Raw genomic sequence first — 20555 nt, forward strand, 5'->3', positions numbered from 1 at the left:
GTAATTCTGACTACTTGGAAGGCTGAGGTGGAAGGATCGCCAGAGCCCAGCAGGTAGAGGCTGCGGTGGCCAGGAGCGGCCACTGCACTCCAGTCTGGGCGACAGAGTGAGACTCCAACTCAAAAAGAAAAGAAAAAAGAAACAAGCTTTCGGTTCTATGTCATAATATCAGGTCATTTAGATAATGCTGATGAAGTTGGGAGAACAGTAGATTTGAGGTTATAATCAAAAATCAAGTAAAAGCAACAGAAAAGATACATGGATGAAAGTAAAGCATCCTTACATGTTGATTATAAAATACTAGTGCTAACTTTACAATAATTAAAAGAGAACCTTACATATTGAAAAATCTTTTGAAAGGAAAAAAAAGTCCAGTGACTGAAAGATGCTGAAATCATTCCAAATAATTATGTGTCCTAGGCAGTTTTAATTGCACGGAAGAGCAATTATGATTCAGAATCTCTACTTACCAGTATAACTTTCCTACAACACATGTGGACTATAAAATAATTTTTAAAAATAAATAAGTGTAATCTAATGGGGAAAAAAAAGTCAAAGTTTCGCTGCCTAAGCATTTTTGCCATTTTTTTCCCTTCACCATTGGAGGGTTCAGGCTATTAGTGCAATAGCCAAAAAAAGACCACTTGGGGGCAGTACAGTAACTGTTTTGCTTCTCATAGTTACGTAGGTATCCTCGGTGATAAAGGGTCGCTGTTTCTTCCACATTTTTAGTATCTGGGAAGGAAAAGGTTGTATTTCATTTTAAACTTACAATGAATAAATCACATAGGACAAATGCAAGTCAGATTTTCTCCTGAAGGGAGCAAAAGTTTGTCTTTTTTTAGCAGACAAATCAGTTTTATCTAGTTGGCACATTTGGGGATTTTTATATTTAGAATTTGTCTCCTTTGAGTCAGAGTTCAAAATATAAAGAATATTGTTAATAAAATTTTTTTAAATGACAAACATGTAATAATCTTCAAACTGTACTGATAAAAACCTATTTTGCTTCTATTTTACTTTGTAATCCAAAGTAAAAATGTAAATGTCATCTATCTTCCCCATTGGGTATATTCTGCAATAAATGTAAGCATTAAAGCAATTAATTTTTGGAGACATTTTCTCTCCCCCTGTATCTGCTGAGTACTAGATATGACATCAGGCACTAAAAGTGTGTTTCCTATGTAAATAAAGAATACACATCATGCGCCTTCTTTCAAGGATCTCAAACTTATTTGGACAAGTACATTTTTCTTCTTGGTTTTTATTCTCTTGATTCTTTGCTGACTTCATTTAATTCTTTTCCTCCTAATATTTTCCTGTCATCAGAAGATATTTCACATTATCCGAGTTTTGTTAAAGTGTAGGGAATCAAGATTTATAAAATTAAATTCAGTCACTGTCTAAGTGCCTGCACAGAAATGGGAAAACTTGGGAAGACCGCAGGAAGTTTTGCCTTATTTTGTAGGTCCACTACCCAAAAATCCATCTCAACAAGATTTTCTTGTATGCAGGGTATTCTATCTTTGAATATCTTTCTGACTTAACTAGCCCATCTATTAAAAAAAAAATAAAGTGCTTTGAAACATCGTTTACACGAGTCCTCTTTTCCCAGGTTCATTTCTTACTCTAAACACTTGTTTATTTCATAAACTTGTGAACAGCGAGGCGTAATAGAAATCAGAGCGACATTGCTGTGCTGGGCAACTGCAGAAAGAGGAAGAGCCTGCATAGATTGATGTTTAAGAGCTCCTGTAAAGACCATGGACCATAGACTCCCAGGCTCCAGTTTGGAAAAACAATACTCTTTTTCCAAATACGCAACTGCCGAGTACATATCTGCTAAGTGGCTCCAGGACACCGTGGGCTTTGAACAGGAAAGGTGAAGGGGTGGAGCTCAGGAGAAAGGAAATTCACATCCTATCATCAAAAGTGTTACTGAGGACTCATTTGTTCCATCTTTCGAGCCTCCTAAAGGAATTACTTCACCTGATTTCGCACTGACATCCCTGAATATGAGTTTAACCTCCATTTTTCTGGAAATATAATTAGTACTTGCCCATGGATTTTTTTTTTAATTATTTCTTTTAGGAAATTATTCTTATTATTTCCTTTAGGAAATAATAATTAGAAAACATATTCAGGAGGGTTGGGTTGTACCTTTACATTGTCACTATAATACATTATATATGTATGCATACATATATAATAGATGATGTATATATGTTAATTATTTTGCATATATCTATGAGTTCATGACACAAGTTCAGACAAGATAAGATGTCTGAATTGACAAAGATGGTGTATGTAATTTCATCATACTACCTCTGTTGAAGAGCCTACTTAAATCATATTTTCCCCAAGTAACAGTTTTAATAAGTTCATATTAATAAGGTATCTTTAATAAAAATGATGATGAGAGACAATTCACTGATAAACATTTTTGAGTGTCTGCCTCGTGCCAGATTGTCTGTTAGGCTCTGGGCATGGAGACACATTGCTTGCCTTTTTGAAGCTTAAATTATTATTTTGACCAAACATGACCATAATTAATGAATAGTTTTCTTTCCATTTAGGATAATAATCCATGTTAAGCCTTAAGAATTAATAAATGTAAAAATTACTTGACTCCTTTATGAAGCAAAGTTGGGAATGGATGAATGAAATGAATGAATGAGTAAAACTTTACAAAAAAAGATAAAGTTGCCCTCAAGAACATCAATGAAAAATAATAAAATTACTTTAAATTGATGCACTTCAAAATCATGTGCAGTTGCAAACAATCATTCTTTTTCTAGTACAGACATATATTTGAAATCATATTTAACACCTATGTGAGCTGATCAGTTGGTGTTATTTTTAAGTTATCACATATGTTTGTACTCCAGCTTCGGTCATATGTTTATTTATTTAATTACATGCTGGTTATCTATAACTTCCATTTATTTAGAATCATACATTAACATAAACACCTAATGCAATTTTTAAACTTAATCCAAGCAAAAGTAGGTTAAGTCATACATCAAGTCTTTTTACAAACTCTCAGGAGAAGACTTTTAGTCACATTCTTTCTACAGCTGACATAAATCTCCCGCGCCTACCAAAGGGCCAAATGCTCAGAGAAAAAATCTTTTACAAGGTCTGCTTCAGAGCCTACAGTTTTAGACATAAAATGAAGATCAGGAGAAGAACACTTGCTAAGGTTGAAAAAGCATACTGTCATGCTATACCTGCTTCTGAAGACATTACTCATTTTTACCCTGGAAATATATGAGCTATTTCACCAGACAGGATCAAAGGCACTGCATAAATATTGACAACAAATGAGGCTAACTGCATCCCTGCAACTGTGTCACACTTTCAAAATGAATAAGAGATACATGCATCTTTTCAAATGGAACCTTGTAAATAACAACGTTTCTCGCTTGGCCACGGTTCTCCTCACCCCTCTATGCACATTTGTTGATTGTGTTACTGTGAGAGGGAACTGCCGGCACTGAGGATGGAAAAATGGTCTCCCTGAGGCTCATGGGATGGTGGTGGTGGAAAGTTGGTGGTTATGAGCCATCCAGTGGGTGGGAGCTTTCTTTAAGTTGGGTTTCCCTTGAAGGTGATTCTCAGATGCTAACTTGGGCTATAGTGTTCCAAGTTTCCCACTCCCTATCAAAGTGGCCCTGTCCAGAAATTCAGATTATAACATGTCTATTGCATTTACTAGAAAGCATGTTTATTATTTACATATCATTTCATGTATATCATGTTTGTATCATTGCAAAGTAGCATGGCTAGCTTAGGGCAGTAAGGGATAAGGTGAACTCCGATTCAACTCAATCCAAGAGGCACTTATTGGGAACTGATTATAAGCAAGGGATCATCTTCATATGACTTTATATCTGATATCAAACACTAAATATCAACAAATACAACATCTTTAAATATGGGATGACTGATCAAACAATGAATTAAGTTATATCTTGACTGGACAAAATAAAGCTTTTGACAGGCTTTTCTGCCAGAAGTCACAAATCCCTTCAGCAACACGTTTTCAATAAAAACAGTCAGTCATGGGCATAGGCATAAAGAATCTTCAGACACCATAAAATTTACAGATATTAGAGTTTCCTCTCTGACGGGTAACTTCTTATTTTGTGATTTACAGTGGATGAAAGGAGAACTTGTGAGTTTTTACTCTAAGGAGCAAATTTAAACTTATGACATTTCCTGCAGCTAATCTATATGAACCATGTGTTCAACCAAAAGTTCTAGTTAGAATGGTTGTGAAAGAGTTCCACTCTTGAATTCATAGATATAACTCAAGTGTTTCAAAATTAAATAGAGACCTTTTTAGAGGAAGACTTTTAAAATAAAATATTTATTAAAATTGGATTTATTATATTTATCAACAAAATGATAGACCTAACAGCAACACATATGGTTGTTTTAAAATCACATCAAAGAATATAGTAAGTAAATGTTGCATTTGCTATTGTTTTATTTCCTTTTTTGCATCTCCCCCTCCCCCCACACACACTTTTTGGTTTGAGCATTCTTGGGAAACATCTAACACTTAAATTATAAAATATTTTCATTTCATAGAAGGAAATTTTTAAAAAATGTAATTTACAAAGCTCCTATTTTCCATTATTTGTTAAATTTGTATTTTTTGAAAATTTTCAAGTCTCTCCAAAGTTTTAACAGCTAAAGTGTCTCGGCACCAGACCTAATTAGAAATAAGTGAGTTCATAGTTATATGTTATTGCTTTCATCCCTACTTTAGCTGCCAGAATGTTCTATAAATGGCCACTGATAACCAGTTTAGTGGGTTTGCCTCACTGCACAGTGCATAAATCACCAGTGATTTCACTAAGTAACTTAGCATTTGAATTCAGGACTCATGCACATACACACATGCTCATACATGCAAATTATGTTTTGTGGAATTTAAGAAAAGTGTTGACAAACATGAGGTTGGTTATAACATGGTTAGTCTTTAAAGCAAGTTTTGGTCTTGTCCTCCACATTAGCACTGAGAAGTTTCCTTGTATTTTTTTCACATCTAAAAACACCAGAAGGAAGCGGTATTTTGGAGGATGATTAAGTGATTTCACAGATGAGTTATAATCTATTTGTTTAACTGAAGTAATGAGTACTTCAATTGAAGGGTAAATAAATATCCCCTTGTTTTCTGAAGTTTATCATCAAGCATAACTTTGACCCAGCAAGGAAACAATCACTTTCTTGCACATTAACCGAGGAAGCTGCACTGCCTCCCCCTGAGAGTAGATAACAGTATTGTCCGGAATAATCAGGCAAAATCTTGATGAGATAAATCCCAAGGCGACATGAAAATGACAAGAACAGCCTGCTTTTCTATGTTACAACTGCAGCTTGTGTCTGTCCTACAGACATGACAAAAATATCAATAAGAAGCAAAATAGTGAATGAAGCATGAAAACCTAAGGAAAACCAGATCCCAAAGAGCTTTCTTTTCTCATGATTTATCTTCAGGAAATACATAAATAAAAGCTATCACAGAAAGCAAGTCATTTCTTTCAGGGCAGGGAAGTGGCACTTAAATAAACAAGAAAGGAAAAATACTTCCAAAAAATGACTCAGAATACCTAAAGAGCTTCAGTTTCCTGTTAAGCTAGTGAACTAGCACAGGTGAAATGAGGTCGAAACATGATTTGATAACAAAGAACAAATAATAAAAACCTGCGTGAAAGGGATTCTGAAAGCTGCTTTGAACTGCTCTGGTTATGGTCAGGGATTACTAAATTGGAATTGTTAAAGGCTACTTGAGAGAATGGATGAAGGAAAGTACCTTAGTTTGTGCCTACTTCTCCCCTCTGTACTTCTGGGTCAGTCATTGCCTGATTCTTCCTGGTGACGAACGCTAAGCCCAGGCTCAGGATTCAGGTTGCTGAGTCCTTGGGGGTGATGCCCTGCTCAGGTGAGGAGCAGATGAGGAGGCATGTGTGTGACCAGTCACATGTGGCATTCACTCTGCCACACTATTCACTCCTAAATTCCAAGCCTTGATGGATTACAAAGGATGGATGTGCTTCCTCCCAGGGTGTTTCTTCTCAAGAGTTTAGGGGGTGAAATTCTGACCATGGAAGTTACAAGTTATGTGGCAGCAAAGGAAAGTGGACTGAAGTGGTTCCATAAAGTCTGAAGCTCATTCTCTCCCCCTCCTTGGATTCATTGTAAAGGACTGGCCTTCCCCAGATTCTACACTGGCTGTAATAAATAATATCTACAGGAGAGCTTGAGTTCTAAAGACAAAATAGGGGACACATGAAAAGTAAACCTTCCTCAAAAAAAGAAAGAAAAGTAAACCTTCCTCAAAAGAAAGACAACAAACTGAACAATATATATCATGCTACTAATCTGAAGGATAAAGAATTTAAAGTATAATTAGTAGGCACAAGGAAATAACGCAAGACAGTAATAGAACAACATATAAAAAAGAACAAAAAGGAAATACAGTAAAATATTAATAGATGTAAATATAATACAAGTGCATAGTTTTTAAGTTAAAGGGCATCAGCATTTTAGTTATACATACATCACATAAACTGAAATACATAAAACAACAGATGAGCTAGATAGCAGGAAAGATACAGTAAAAGAAGGATTTCGTAATTTGGAAGATAAGCTCCAAGAACTATCTCAGATAACAGAAACATTTCCAGGAAGCAAATAAAGAAATAGAAACTGTATATCAAAAGCTAAATAATATAGAGAATAAAAATGGAAGAATCAAAATCTGAACAACAGAAAAAAAAAAAAAACAGCGAGCAAAAATATTTCAAGAACTAATAAAAACAAATTTCCCAGAATTAAAGATTAAAGACTTCGAGTCCAAATTGAAAACACACAGATAAGAAACAAATCCAGGAGGATGTGATAAACAATTTGGGAAAGTTAAGGTGATAAATTCCTTGATAAAGTTTTGTTTTGTTTTTAAAGAAAAAAAAAGACCAGAAAAATAACAAGTGATTATTTTAACATTAACTATAAATCTACATTATGATAAAGGAATTTGGGTACGTGGTTCAGAGACCAATGGGTTGAGAGGGCAAAGTTGGGAAGCAGATAGAGATATTGAAAAGTTTAGGAAATCAATGGGAGAAAACAAACATGAGTGCATGTTTAAATTAAAATTAATGGTGACCACTGTATATTACATGCATATGTAGACAGAATGCGTATCTTTGTACTTACAGAAAAACAGTTAAGCTTTACAGTGAAAAGCATAAAAAGATAATCTAAGAGAAAGAAAAAGTAAGCATACTAAATCAAAAATAAGATGACAGAAATAAATCCTAACAATTTGCTCATGCCTTCTTCTTGAGGTGGTACATCTCCTTCTGTTGTCCTTGAAAAGTAGAGCTGATGATGTGGAGGCCTTTGGCCTTGGACTAGGAGTTACACCATCCATTGGCTCCCATGGTTCTCTGGCCTTTGGACTGAATTATACCACCACCTTTCCTGGTTCTCTAGCTTACAGACCGCATATCATGGGACTTTTCAGCCTCCATAATTGAGCAAGCCAATTCCCATAGTAAATCCCCTCTTATATGTCTATATATATTTATACTATTGTTTCTGTTTCTCTGGAGAAGCCTGACTAATACAACCTTCTAAAGTGTTTACAATGAAATCAATGTCTACAACATAGTTAACTTAATCTTCAAAATAAAAAGTAAAGAAGTGGGGTTTCCCCTAACAGATATTAAAATATACTTATATTTCCAGGATAATACCAACAAGTAGGCCAGCTGGCACAGAACAGAGAACTCAGAAGCAGCTCCGTGTACCTATAGAAACTTATACAATAAAGATGATGTTCGATTCATGGGATATGATAAGTTTTTGGCCCATGTTGTTGGGAGAACTGTTGACTTTTTTTTTTTTAATGAATCAAAGGTGACTTCTTCTTGAATACATTATGTCCAGGAAAAGTGAAAAATCAATGGAGAAGCATATCTTTGTGATCTAGATGTAAGAATTTCTGAAACGTAATCCCCAAAGCACAGAGCATAAAGAAAAATGAATTTGAGTAACCAACTAAAGATTTTTGATTAACAAAGGACACTGTGGATAAAGTTGACAGACAGATGACACATTGAACTATTTCAGAGAGTGAGATATCACTTTTCACCTGTTAGATTGACAAAATTAGGAAGTTGGAAAAGGTCAAATGTTGGCCAAGTTTTGGGGCTATGGAAACCCTAATAACGGGACAGACACTGACGCAGGCATTCTGAAAGGCAAGCTCTAATTATTTAATTCTGTCAAATGAACTCCTGTGTATGACCCAGAAATTTCTCCACTGGCTCTGAATTCTTCCAAAGATCTTATGCAGGTTCATAAAGGGTCATATACAAAGATTTTTGCTTTTGAAATATTGTTTGGTTTCGCCAAGAGCTGGAGCAATCAAGCATGTTTATTACTGGAGGAGTAAATAGCCAAACCGTAATGCATTAATAATACACACCATGACTACTGTAAATCAGTGAAAAATAACAGAAGATGTACAAATCGCAATGTGGATGGTTTCTTTGTAAAAATACGTAATGCCGAGAGCAGTGGCTCATGCCTGCAATCGCAGTACTTTGGGAGGTCGAAGCAGGAGGATTGCTTAAGGCAAGGAGTCTAGGAAACACAGCAAAACCCCATTCATAAAATAAAATAAAAATATGTAGTGCTGCATGTAAAAATGTTAGAAAAGGAAAATAATCTTTAATAAAATTTACATAAATTAAAATACATACACACAAAAAATGCATATTTTACAAGAACATAAACAAGAGTATAGACATTTAACCATCACAATGGCAATCTTTTGAAGGTGAAGGGAATTGAATAGAGAGTAGAGATAAAATAGATTAAATAAATAGACAAAACAAACAGAAGAGTCTTGTCATACTGATATTGTAAGTTCCGCAGGAGCAGAGATTTTGGTCTATGCTCAAAATATATTTGCTGAATGTATAAATCATGTGACATAATTTGAGAAATATGGTTTTCATCTCCCTGCTCCTGAATTCCAACTATTAGGTTGGAACCATATGATATGTCAATTTTTTGTAGGTCAAAATTGACCAAATTACATATAATTTAACCTCACAGAAAGAGAAAGAACGGGAATAATTAACAGTACTTACGGAAATATAAGCAGCCATTGAAAAGACTTGTGGGAGATAACATGAAAGACAAACATTAGATTCCACTTTTCCATGATTATCGAAAACCATAAATGTTGAGATCATTGAGATACGATGACTGTTGTTAAGATCTAGAAGCACCTTAGAACCTAAGTTATCAATGCCATTTCCTTCAAATGTTAGCTGTCTGTTATACTAAGCTAAATAATACCATCATCTCATCATGCTGATGTGTTTTTAATTGATAATATATAAATGGGCTATTTAAAAAATTTTTCACCATTGTAAGATTTTTCTGAATTCAAAATGTGAGATAAATTCTAGAAAAAAAAAGTTCTGTCACTTTTTAATCTCTTGAAACGATGAGAGGCTCTTGTGCATGCTTTCTATTTCTTTCCATTTTCTTCTATCTATACTCTGAACAATTATTTCTGTAAAATGAAAAATTATTTTAAATGCATCAAATATATTGTCACTAGATTTCATTTTCAACTGAGTTAACCTGAGTTACCCTTTATAAATGCACTGTTGGGGGTTATTAATTTCTTCCCTGAAAACTTCCTCATTATCTTTTATGTCATGGTTTGCTATATTAAGCACACTTGAGAGCTTTAATTTTCACTCAGCAAATACTCCATATTGACTAGTGTAATGAACATATAGGCATTAGGCTTCCTAAGGATGAAGAAAAAGCATGAGGACAAAATTGTATTTTCATTTGTTGCATTGACTATATTTTTCTTGAATGAGTGGAAAGTCAAGAAAAAACAGTGTAGCCAAGAACTAACTCTGTAATAAGCAGGTCAAAGAATTGAACTACAATGAGAGATGGGGGGGGGGGGAAATGTAGCCTTTGTGATCCCTAGTGAATGAAGCTGCTTTCAGTTCACTTTTGAACCTGCACCTATTAAATGAAAATCTCTGCCTGCAGCAGTAAAGAGATGCAATCTTTCTTCAGTGGGATTTGATAACTGTAAAGGTTGGAGAACGGCAGCCCAAGTCACTTTACTTATCTTCAGCATACGTAGTGTGAAAAAACAGTTTAAGGTAAGCCTTTACCTTGACAGTGAAGCGTTTTTTCTTTGGTGGATTCCAAACCGTGCCAGTTGAGTGAATGAATGCACGCAAAGGAGTTAAGGATGTCACCAACACATACGCTTTAAGAATCACAGATAGATCTTCGGCTCTAAAGATTGTTTCATGGGGAGCAAGGAGTGTTGTTTGATTCCTGAAAAAATAAAACAACATAGTTAATGCTCCATGATATAGGGTTGAACATGTCATTTGTAAATTACCTAAAATCTTTGTAATACCCTTCTGTCCTTTGTGGAGCTCCAGCCTTCAGTGTGTGGGTTTCCTTAAGCATTTTCAACTGCTTATTAGCATCACCACCAGGGGGTGGACAAGTACAGGGAGAAGAGATCAAACTGGTAAGAATTCTCTACTCTGACAGATTTAATCAAAGATTTTTGAAAAGAATAAAAGGTAGGAAAAGTTGAAAGATTTTCTAAAAAATCAAATGAGTCACACTACTCATGATCTCAAATTCATGGTCCCAACCACAGCAAAAAATGATATAACTTACAGTTTGGGAGCAGTGAAACACTCTAAAATCTTTCTCTTCCACTTCTGCCTACATTTGCTCTATCTTATCCTTTCCAAAAAAAATATGTTATGTTTTTCAATAATGGACAGATCACTGCATATATGTCAAAATCCCTTCCCCATTAATTCCATCCTACCTACTACCCCCATCCCAGATGCTGAAGGGCCAATTTAAGAGTTGAAATATTAAGAAAGCACTGTGGTCTACAATGGAAAAACAACACAAGTTTAATGATTTGTGAGAAAAAAATATGCTTTCATCATAAATGATGCCAAAATGTATAACCATTTGCTTCTCTGCACCATGTATCTACATTTGCTTAATGAAGGATTATGCTAGTTAACCTTTTGAAGTTTAGGTAAGCACAAAATGTGCATGATTTTTCAATAAATACTATTAGCTGTTTAAATGCTACTTAATAATTATAAATTAGATGACCCACACTTTTCTGTAACTTGGATAACATAATTAAAATTTCTTAATTTTTTGCTATTTTTAAAATCTACATCCTAAAATCCTTTCTCTGGAGGTAACTTGGACAGCCTGATACCCAGCTGATGCTTTCTTAGAATCTATGAACCATTAAAAAGCAAAACTCAAAAAAACTTAGTAGCTATAAAAATGCTGTCAGCCATTTTCCAATACAATATCATTTGAGTATAAAATGAAAGTTAAAATTTTATAGTTTCACATTGTCAAGATTTTAAATTCAATATCCATCAATGTAACGTCTATATAAGAGTTCAATTTACTCAAATGTTTATTACAGGGCAGCAGAAGTTTGAATGAATCCAGAAGAAAGTCAATGGTGCCATTCTTTATTAAGAAAGAGTTGCTGAAAATGTACATAACAGAACCCCGCGCCCACCCCCAGATCTGTTTTCTCTTGCTAGCTGACTCCCAAAGTGCATGCTGATTACAGTTCAAAATGATTAGCTTACAGCTGTTCATGTCTCCAGTCTCCTGGTTTCCACATATGTGACTTGACTGCTTTTAAGAGGTGACTCGAAGTACTCGGCTTTAATTGCACTTCCTGATCCAGACACACAGAGGGACTCACTGGAAGTTGCAATTCTGAAAAGATTCAAAAGATCAGAAGACCATCATTTTATTATTTCCTTTTCTTCTTCTTCTTCTTCTTCTTTTTTTTTTTTTTTTTTAGGAGCAGTAACTATTTATTGTATTTATCAAGCACTGTACTTCACTTGTCTCCATTATTTCATTTAATCTCCTCAACAGTCCCAGTGTGTACATACAGTTGGTCCTCTCTATCCACAGGTTCCACATCTGCAGATTCAACCAACAGTGGATTGAAAATATTTGAAAAAATAAATAGCACAACCATCCATTGAGTACTATGTCTACTTCCAGGGGAAGAGAGGGTTTGCTAGAAGCCCAAACCTCACCTGCATGCAATTCACTTATTTGGCAAAACTCACATGGACCCCACAACTCTAAAATTAAAATAAACTTAAAAATAGCAATTCAACAATAAAAATAATACAAACAAAAAGTACAGTATAATACCATTTGCACAGTATTTACATAGTATTAGGTATTATAAGTAACCTGGAGATGATTTAAAGTATATAGGAGAATATGTGTAGTTTATATACAAATGCTATGCCATTTTATATCAGAGACTTGAGTATCCAATAATCACAAGGATAGAAGAAGAGTGTTCTGGAACCAATTCCCTGTGGCTATCAAGGGACGACACTATTAGCATTTTTCTTTAACAGAAGTCAGCTAATTTGCTCAGGGTCAGTGTGGCTTAAGTGGCAGACTCAGAACTGGAATCAAGATCTCTCTGCATGATCCGTTCTCTGATTTTGCTTGATCATCTCTCAAGGAAGTAAGCTTTGCATATAAGCAGGCCCTGAACATGAACACAAGGCTGGGATCAGCAGACGCTGGACATTGCTAGGGGAGGGAAGGAAGGAGGGAGGTAAGGAAGGAGGAAGGGAGGGAATGTGGCCAGGGAAGGAGGAAGGGAAGGAATGCAGCCACACACTGGGTACCAGGTTCACTGTCAGGGAAAGGGCCCACTCTATTGTTTCTTTTTGGAATCGTTTCGAAAATAGAGTACGCTGTGTTAAACTATAGAGTCTGCAAGAAATATGCAACAATTTTCTTCCCATTCAGAGTCAAAATTGGATCCATTAAGCAGGAGTGAATGCTTAGACAGGACTTTGTTTTGTCCTATGTTCTCTTACCACAGAGTAGGAAAACAATTCTAACCATTGATTCCAAATTTCCCTGCTCAGAAGAGGAGGTAGATACAATGTCTCTAACTGTCCAACACCAAGCTGACCTATCCACACAGCAAAAGGATGCATGCTCAATAAGGGGGTGGTGGCTATGGAAGCTGACTTTTTATTGTGATAAGAATATTTCATGGAAAATTTGAGTCGATTTCTTGACAATACAATGTTCACATACTAAAGTTTGTCATGCTTCATGACCTTCATACTAAAATTCAATAACAGTGCTTTATTATCTTGTAAAATATTAATTATTGGGTTTTCAAAGAGATGAAAATAAAGAATAACAAATGGCTTACTAAAGAGTACTCATTGATATGTCTGAAAAATAAATATATTATATATGCATGATTATAAAAATCAAGTTTTACAGAAAGTTGTCATGTGAAACAAAAAAGCATCCTCCTATCCACACCTATTTAGAAACTCTCCCCAATAAGAAACAATGCTTACATATTAACTTTTGAAATTTAGATAAGCACAAGAGGTCAGTTGCATATGCATCTTCACTATAAAAACTGATATATGGTATTTCTGGGTTTTTTTGGTTTGTTAACTATCTAAGAGTTATCATAATAGTCTATGATATGTCTGGCTTATTTACCTAATAATCGATCCTAATGTCCTTTCTATATCAACTTTTTAAAGCATTTTTATTTATTTATTTTTTGTAGAGGCAGGGTCTTGTTATATTGCCCAGACTAGTCTTGAACTCCTGACCTCAAGCAATCCTCCCTCCTTGGCCTCCAAAAGTGCTGGGATTACAGACATGAACCACTGTACCCAGTCCCATACTGGCATATTCAAAAATTACTCCATACATACTCTTAATGGCTTAGGGTGTTCCATTAAATGAATATTTATGGGATTTAGCCATTCCCTATTGTTGTGTATTTAGATTACTTTTGCAACATTTTTCTTTTGTTATTTCAAAAATACTGCACTAAATAGTCTTATACATCTATATTGGTGCACTTTTACAAGTTTATCTAGGGGCAGGTTCTTATCAGTATGTGTAATTGCCAGCTCAATGGTAAATGCATTGTAAATTTGTTAGACATGACCAAATTGCCTTCCCAAAAGGCTGCCCGATTTCCACTCTTTCCAACAGTATTTGAGAATTGTTGTTTCCTTATTCCCAGGTCACAGTGCTTTATTTTTTAATTATATAATTTATCTAGCTTTCAAAATGGAACAAAGCCTTTAAATTATTTTTCCCCCTTGTGCACATTTCATCAATACTAACATAGTCTAATTTAAAACACTTCACACTCTTAAGTAAAAGTCAGCAGAAGTCAAGCTGTTCAATGTATTCCCATATCTCATTACTTAGCACAGTGTGATCTTGCTCCAAATATGATAACTTATTTGCAAGGCTTTCCTATTAATGAAGTTCTAATACATCATAATAAAAGAAATATTCAAATTGCTTTATTTTTGGAGGTGACAAATGAAAAGCCATTAAGTTAATTTCTTTTCTTAGGATTTACAACTTTTAAAAAGTTGAAATGTTTATATAATCCTTTAAATTTTCAGTTAAAAAGTAAATTTTGTTAATTAAAATTTCACTAAGTAGACATGTTTTTAGAATTTGTTACTAGGAAAACTTTTGTTTCTCCAGAAGAGCCAATTTGTATCTTTTTTAAAAAATAACATTAGAACAGTATAATTTACTCTGATTTCCTTTTTACCTTGCTGCCAAAAAGCACAGCCTTGATTTGAAGTCAAAGCACAGCTGACTTTGAAGAGGCTATTCATATTAAATGTTTCAGAAGGGTGGTATTGCAACGGTTTTGAAGAAGTAGTCAAAAAACATGTCAAAAGAATAAACAGTTTTATGTCACTTGGAGGACATAACTTGGAAGAACCTATAACATGAAATGGAAGGAATTCTATACAGGAATTGTCAAGAATATGTCGGATTTCCACATCAATCCCCAAAACTGTGGTTGAGCAATGAAACTGTATTTTATGTCAAGTAATTTTACCCTTATTTGTATATTTATCAATATATCAAACTCTAGACTTCCCATTTATATTATTCCAGATTTTGAAATTACTTTTTGTAATGCTACCAAAAAAAAAGTATCTGTTTGGCTGTCCTTTGACATCTAAAATCATTCTCATTTCACTTGATTACAGCCAAAACTTCAAAATAAACTCCATTAGTATCTTTAAAAGCTGCAACTGCATTTTATGGAGCTTATTTTTTTTTTTTTTTTTTTTTTGAGAAAGAGTCTCAGTTTGTCACTCAGGCTGGAGTGCAATGGCATCCTCATGGCCACCACAGCCTCAACCTGCTGGGCAAGTGATCCTTCTGCTTCAACCTTTCAAGCAGCTGAAACCACAGGTGTGTGCTCCCACAACTGGTTTTTGTTTTTTTTAACTGTGGAGACGAGGTCTTGTCAAATTGCCCAGGCTGATCTCAAATCCCTCTCGCCTCTGCTTCCCAAAGTGCGGATGAAAGGTTTGAGCCACAGAGCCCAGTTTTTATGGAACTTTTATAAATAATTGTGAAAAATTTTAAGTGTCCTAGATTATTACTTAACAGTTAAAGATTTGTGTGGAGTCACTCTTTGCTATATCTCTCATCTGGCATATGCATTAAGAGCTCTCTCAATAGGCCAGTCTAACCCACTTGTTTTATTATCCCATTCCCCATCTCCCTTAACTCATCAACACACTCAGAGAACCTAGAAGTCCTCCTACAAAAGTGCTCAAACTAGCTTCTGTTTTTGGAAGGAATTTGTGAGATGAGCCTCTATGATACAGATAGTCTTCCAAATAGCCTTCTAATCTGTTGAAATGCGAGGTCTAGCAATGAAGTTTGTGAACTTGCCACTGTGTGCTTACATTGGCAGCACTGTACAGACAACTTGGTAAGGTTTCATAACCTTGGCATATCAGGATCTCACAGCTCTGTTTGTGTCAACATGTGGCAGGGTCTTGCTGAGTGGTGTTCATTACTGTCATGGCATGTTTTTGTGCACCATTGCAAGAATATTGAAGCTTGAATTAGGGTAATGAACAAACATTAAATTTCCTGTTAAAGTTGGCAAGTGGAAGTGAAATCAGGAACATGTTATTCCAAGTCTATGGGGATAATGCCATGAAGAAAACAGCAGTGTACAAATGGTTTGAACATTTTTCTGAGGGGAGAGAAAGTGTCACTGATAAAGAAAGGTCAGGACGGCCAGTAACGAGCAGAACTGATGAAAACATTGCAAAAATTCATCAAATTGTGTGTCAAAATAATCGACTGACTGTGAGAAACATAGCAGACCAAATAAGCATCCATGGAAAAACAGGAAAATATTAACTAAAAATCGGGATGAGAAAGATATGTGCAAAATGGTCGCAAAGGAGTTCTTGCATCACGGCAATGCACCAGCAAATAATTGCATTGGAACACCCTCCCTACTCACCTGATCTGACCCCAATGACTTTTTTCTTTACCCAAACATAAAGGAAATATTTAAAGGAAGACGTTTGATGACACTCAAGATATCAAGGGTAATATGACGATGGCTCTGATGGCCATTCCGGAAAAAGAGTTCCAAAACTGATTTGACGTGTGGACTAGGTGCTGGTGTCAGTGCATAGCTTCTCAAGGGGAGTACCTTGAAGGTGACTGTAGTGATATTCAGCAATAAGGTATGCAGCACATTTTCCAGGATGAGTTCATGAACTTAATTGTCATATCTTGCATGTGTCTTAAAAACTTCAGAAAGTAATTAAATATGAGGATTCTAACATGAATCTTTAGGGTTTTCCTGCCCTACAATATGATGACTGAATGAATAATATTGTAGATTAAATAAAATATAAGTGGGACAAAGCCTTATAAAATATAAAAGATTTTATAAAATATAAAATACCATACGGTGAATAGTGTTGTACTTTCATTTATTTGACTATGCTTAGCTTATTTTAGAGAACTCTGAAACCTGTAACTCTACTGATCACCCAGAGTAAAAATGCACAGTTTGCTAGGAATGCATGAAGACTGCTTTTCTCTTTCCTTTTCTTATCTGGTTGGCTAGGTATTGAGCACTTGCTTATTTACTTGGTTACAGTTTTATGAAAAAGATGATTAAACCAGAGCCAGGGGACGTGGGCTCTCATTTTGTTTCTTGCCAACCAACAATTAATAGGCTTATGACATTGTCAAGGAACTTTCTAGAATCCAGAATGTAATGCCTATAAATTTTATGAACTTCTCACATCACTGAACACTATACCGACATAAAACAAGCACTCAGTAAATGCTTGTTCTAGCAATGAATGAGTTTGGGGGAGTTAAGGCAACCTGTGGTTAGAGAACAAAACAGTATTCCAATGAATTTATTTTATTTAGCTATTATTTTCCTTTCTGTGTGGGATATAATTATATACACCCTACTTAAAGACTAAACACTAGCCGGGCTCGGTGGCTCAGCCTGTAATCCCGCGCCTTTGGGAGGCTGAGGTGAGCGGATTGCCTGAGCCCGCGGGTTCGAGACCCGCCTGGGCAGCGAGACCTCATCTCTACAATAAATCAAAAAATCAGCCGGGCATGGTAGCGCACACCTGTAATTCCGGCTACTTGGAAGGCTGAGGCGGAAGGATCGCCGGAGCCCAGCAGGTCGAGGCTGCGGTGGCCGGGAGTGGCCACTGCACTCCAGTCTGGGTGACAGAGTGAGACTCCAACTCAAAAAAAAAAAAAAAAAAAAAAAAAGACTAAACACTGGAAAACACTAGTACTAGCAAAAGATTAGCTATCAAATTTATATTGTACTTTATTTAATGTTTTACCCCACAGCTAATCATTAATAGAAAAGTATTAGCAAAAGTATAATTATATTTATATTTCACAAATGTTTGAATATTGTCTTGGATTTTCATATTAGAAAATAAATTTAGCCAATGTTTTCTTATTTTAAAATTTCCAGGGAAGTATAAAAGGCCTTACTTAACAATAAACGATTAGTTTGGGGATTAGAAATGAAATAAGTGCCATTTACAGGTATATTAGTTGTTTCTCCTGCCTGAGAGCATTTATACATCTTGGGACCTCGTCTGAAGTATAAAAACAATGCCGATATAACCTCAGAATTGACATGTATAGCAAATATTAATGAATATATGCACACATTGAAGTCATAGCCAGGAAGTAACTCTTTCAGTCAGGACCCCGGCAGATGACAATGTCAATGAGGTAAGTGAAGAGACTATTAGCCAAGTGACTATTAAAGAACAAAGTGTTACCCAACACATGTGTAGAGTCATGGAAAAATCAACAAGGGACAGAGAAGCTCCCCAAAGTTTATACAATGGGAATTTCTTGCCACCCCTAGCCCAGGATGAAGGCAGGCAATCAAAAGGCATGTCTGTAAGAAAGGCCACCAAGAAAGAGCTGTGGCTACAGGTAGAGGAACATAGCCACATCCAAGCCAGGGTCCAGCAAGAAAGGAGCCAGGGAAGAAGTAGCACAAAGTTTTCCTTTCCCTCCAGAGCCAGATCTCTTGCCAGAAGTTAGAGGACAAGGGTGCTCTGTGGATGCAGTCTGTAGAAGACAGGTCCCTGGGGAAGTGTCTAGAGCAAATCTGGGGAGGCAAATGGAGAATATCCAGCACAAACTTGACACAGCACTTGGAAAATAGCGTTTTATTCCCAGTCTTTCTTCTTACTAGCCAGGTGTCCCAGAGAAACAAACAAGTGTGTGCGTGAATGTGTGGGCGTGTTGTGCACATTTAGAAAAAGAGAGAAATATTAGCTTTGATCAAATAAGAGCATTTGTATGTGGCAGCAGGAGATGGCTTAGGCTGAACCATATGAAACTGCTTTTTTAGTTGGTTAAAAAAAGATTTAAAATCGATAAAATATCAGTCATTTCATAATGTTCAATCTAATATTTCTTTGACTACACCGTGGTGCCTCCTGGTGGGGGAAGCAAAGAGTGAGTAAGCATATGACTGTGAAAGAAAATTCTAGTGGCTAGAATGTATGTGACTAGAAATGACAAAAAAGTTGAACTTGAAATCACTTGGTGAGTGTTGAGTAAATGCTTTGGAAACAAAAGAGGCACAGTCCAAGTTCTCTGCCAATTCCTAGAGGAAAACAAATATCTTCACCTCTGGATCTGTTTTCTCCTTTGCACGATGATGAAAAAGCACAGGGAGTTCTAAACAAATACTTGCTGAATGAATAAGATAGTGTCTAAGTTCCTTTACAATCTTAATTCACTGTGATCCTGGGTACAAAGTTATAGTTTTTAGTATATGGTATATATAACCTAACGGAGGACATAAGTAGCCAGGGTCCAACGGCCAGAGCCGAAATACAGTCCCTCCAGGAATTCCACATGTTCCAGCAATTGTGAGTACTCTACAGGGTTGACCAGATGTCATTTTATTTCTGTGAGGCCCAATAGACCTTGTAGGGAGATGTTGCTGTTGAACCCCCTTTAAAATCCCACTCCCTAATAGAGTACTTGGGGAACATCAACCACCCTTTCACCTCTTAAGTCATGTACAAAATGTTAACTCTCCCAAGGTAAAGTCAAGGTCACAAGCTTGATCACTCATTGGCAGTTAGAAGAGAAGTATTGTTTTGAATTCATCAAAGGGCATTCTTGGTTCACCAAACTATAAGCTCAATGAGGGCAAGGATTCTGGATTTTTTCCTTCATTGAATGTCTAGTGCCAAGTATGAACTGGCACTTAAGATAGGATCTCAAATATGCTTAAAAAGTGAACTCCCATTTGGTCTTTTTAGAAAAAAAAAACAAAAACCAGAAATGTACTGAAATGAAAAAAATAAGCAAGGGCAACGCCATCAGGTACTCTCCCACTCTAGGAGCTTTTCTGTTCTCTCAATATATCCCGCTTTCAAAAATAAAAATAAAAATAAAAATAAGCAAGCTTTACCAGAGTGGTACTGTGTAAACTCCATGTTCAGACCCAAAAAACGTGTGTAACATGGGTAGGGACTGTTTTGTCTTGCCACTACAATGTCGTGTTTGTTAAACTGGCAATGATATACTAAACTCATTTCAGGACGATGCAACAACAGTACCAGGGTAGCCCCAGGAAGGGAACAACAACCCTCGCATGAACTATCTAATGCTAAGATGACTAATACCCTAATACCAGTACAGTCCCCAAGTGAGACAGGAAACAGTAAAGGTGAATGTCATCAGCAAACACCCAAGAGGACAGCTGCTCCTTACAGGAACCCCTTGAAAGGGAGATATTTTGGGACCAGATTTCATCTGTTTTATTTAAAAAAAAAAAAAAAAAGGCAGTCAGACATGGTGGCTAATGCCCGTAATTCCAGCACTTTGGGAAGCAAGAGGATTGCCCGAGCCTAGGGGTTTGAGACCAGTCTGGGCAACTTGGTGAGACCTCATCTCTACAATAAATCAAACAAATTAGCTGGGTGTGTGGAGGTGCATGTCTGTAGATCCAGCTACTTGGAAGGCTGAGGTGAAAGGATCACCTGAGTCCATCAGGTTGAGGTTGCAGTGGC

At 36.0% G+C, this 20555-nt stretch overlaps 1 protein-coding gene across 1 annotated transcript in view; it reads right to left on the bottom strand.

Moving 5' to 3' along the window:
* Positions 1 to 20555, bottom strand: part of CPED1 (cadherin like and PC-esterase domain containing 1) — a 325934-nt gene that overhangs the window by 194254 nt on the left and 111125 nt on the right. The window contains exons 5-6 of the mRNA XM_008063879.2: positions 11724 to 11856; positions 10236 to 10404 (exon numbers count right to left, since the gene is read on the bottom strand). Coding sequence (XP_008062070.1) covers positions 10236 to 10404; positions 11724 to 11856 — 302 coding nt within the window. The remainder of the gene's footprint in view (positions 1 to 10235; positions 10405 to 11723; positions 11857 to 20555) is intronic.

Source organism: Carlito syrichta, unplaced genomic scaffold (assembly GCF_000164805.1).
Source record: "Carlito syrichta isolate Samal-C Ts95f unplaced genomic scaffold, Tarsius_syrichta-2.0.1 Scaffold307112, whole genome shotgun sequence".
In the NCBI taxonomy this organism is placed as follows: Eukaryota; Metazoa; Chordata; class Mammalia; order Primates; family Tarsiidae; genus Carlito; species Carlito syrichta.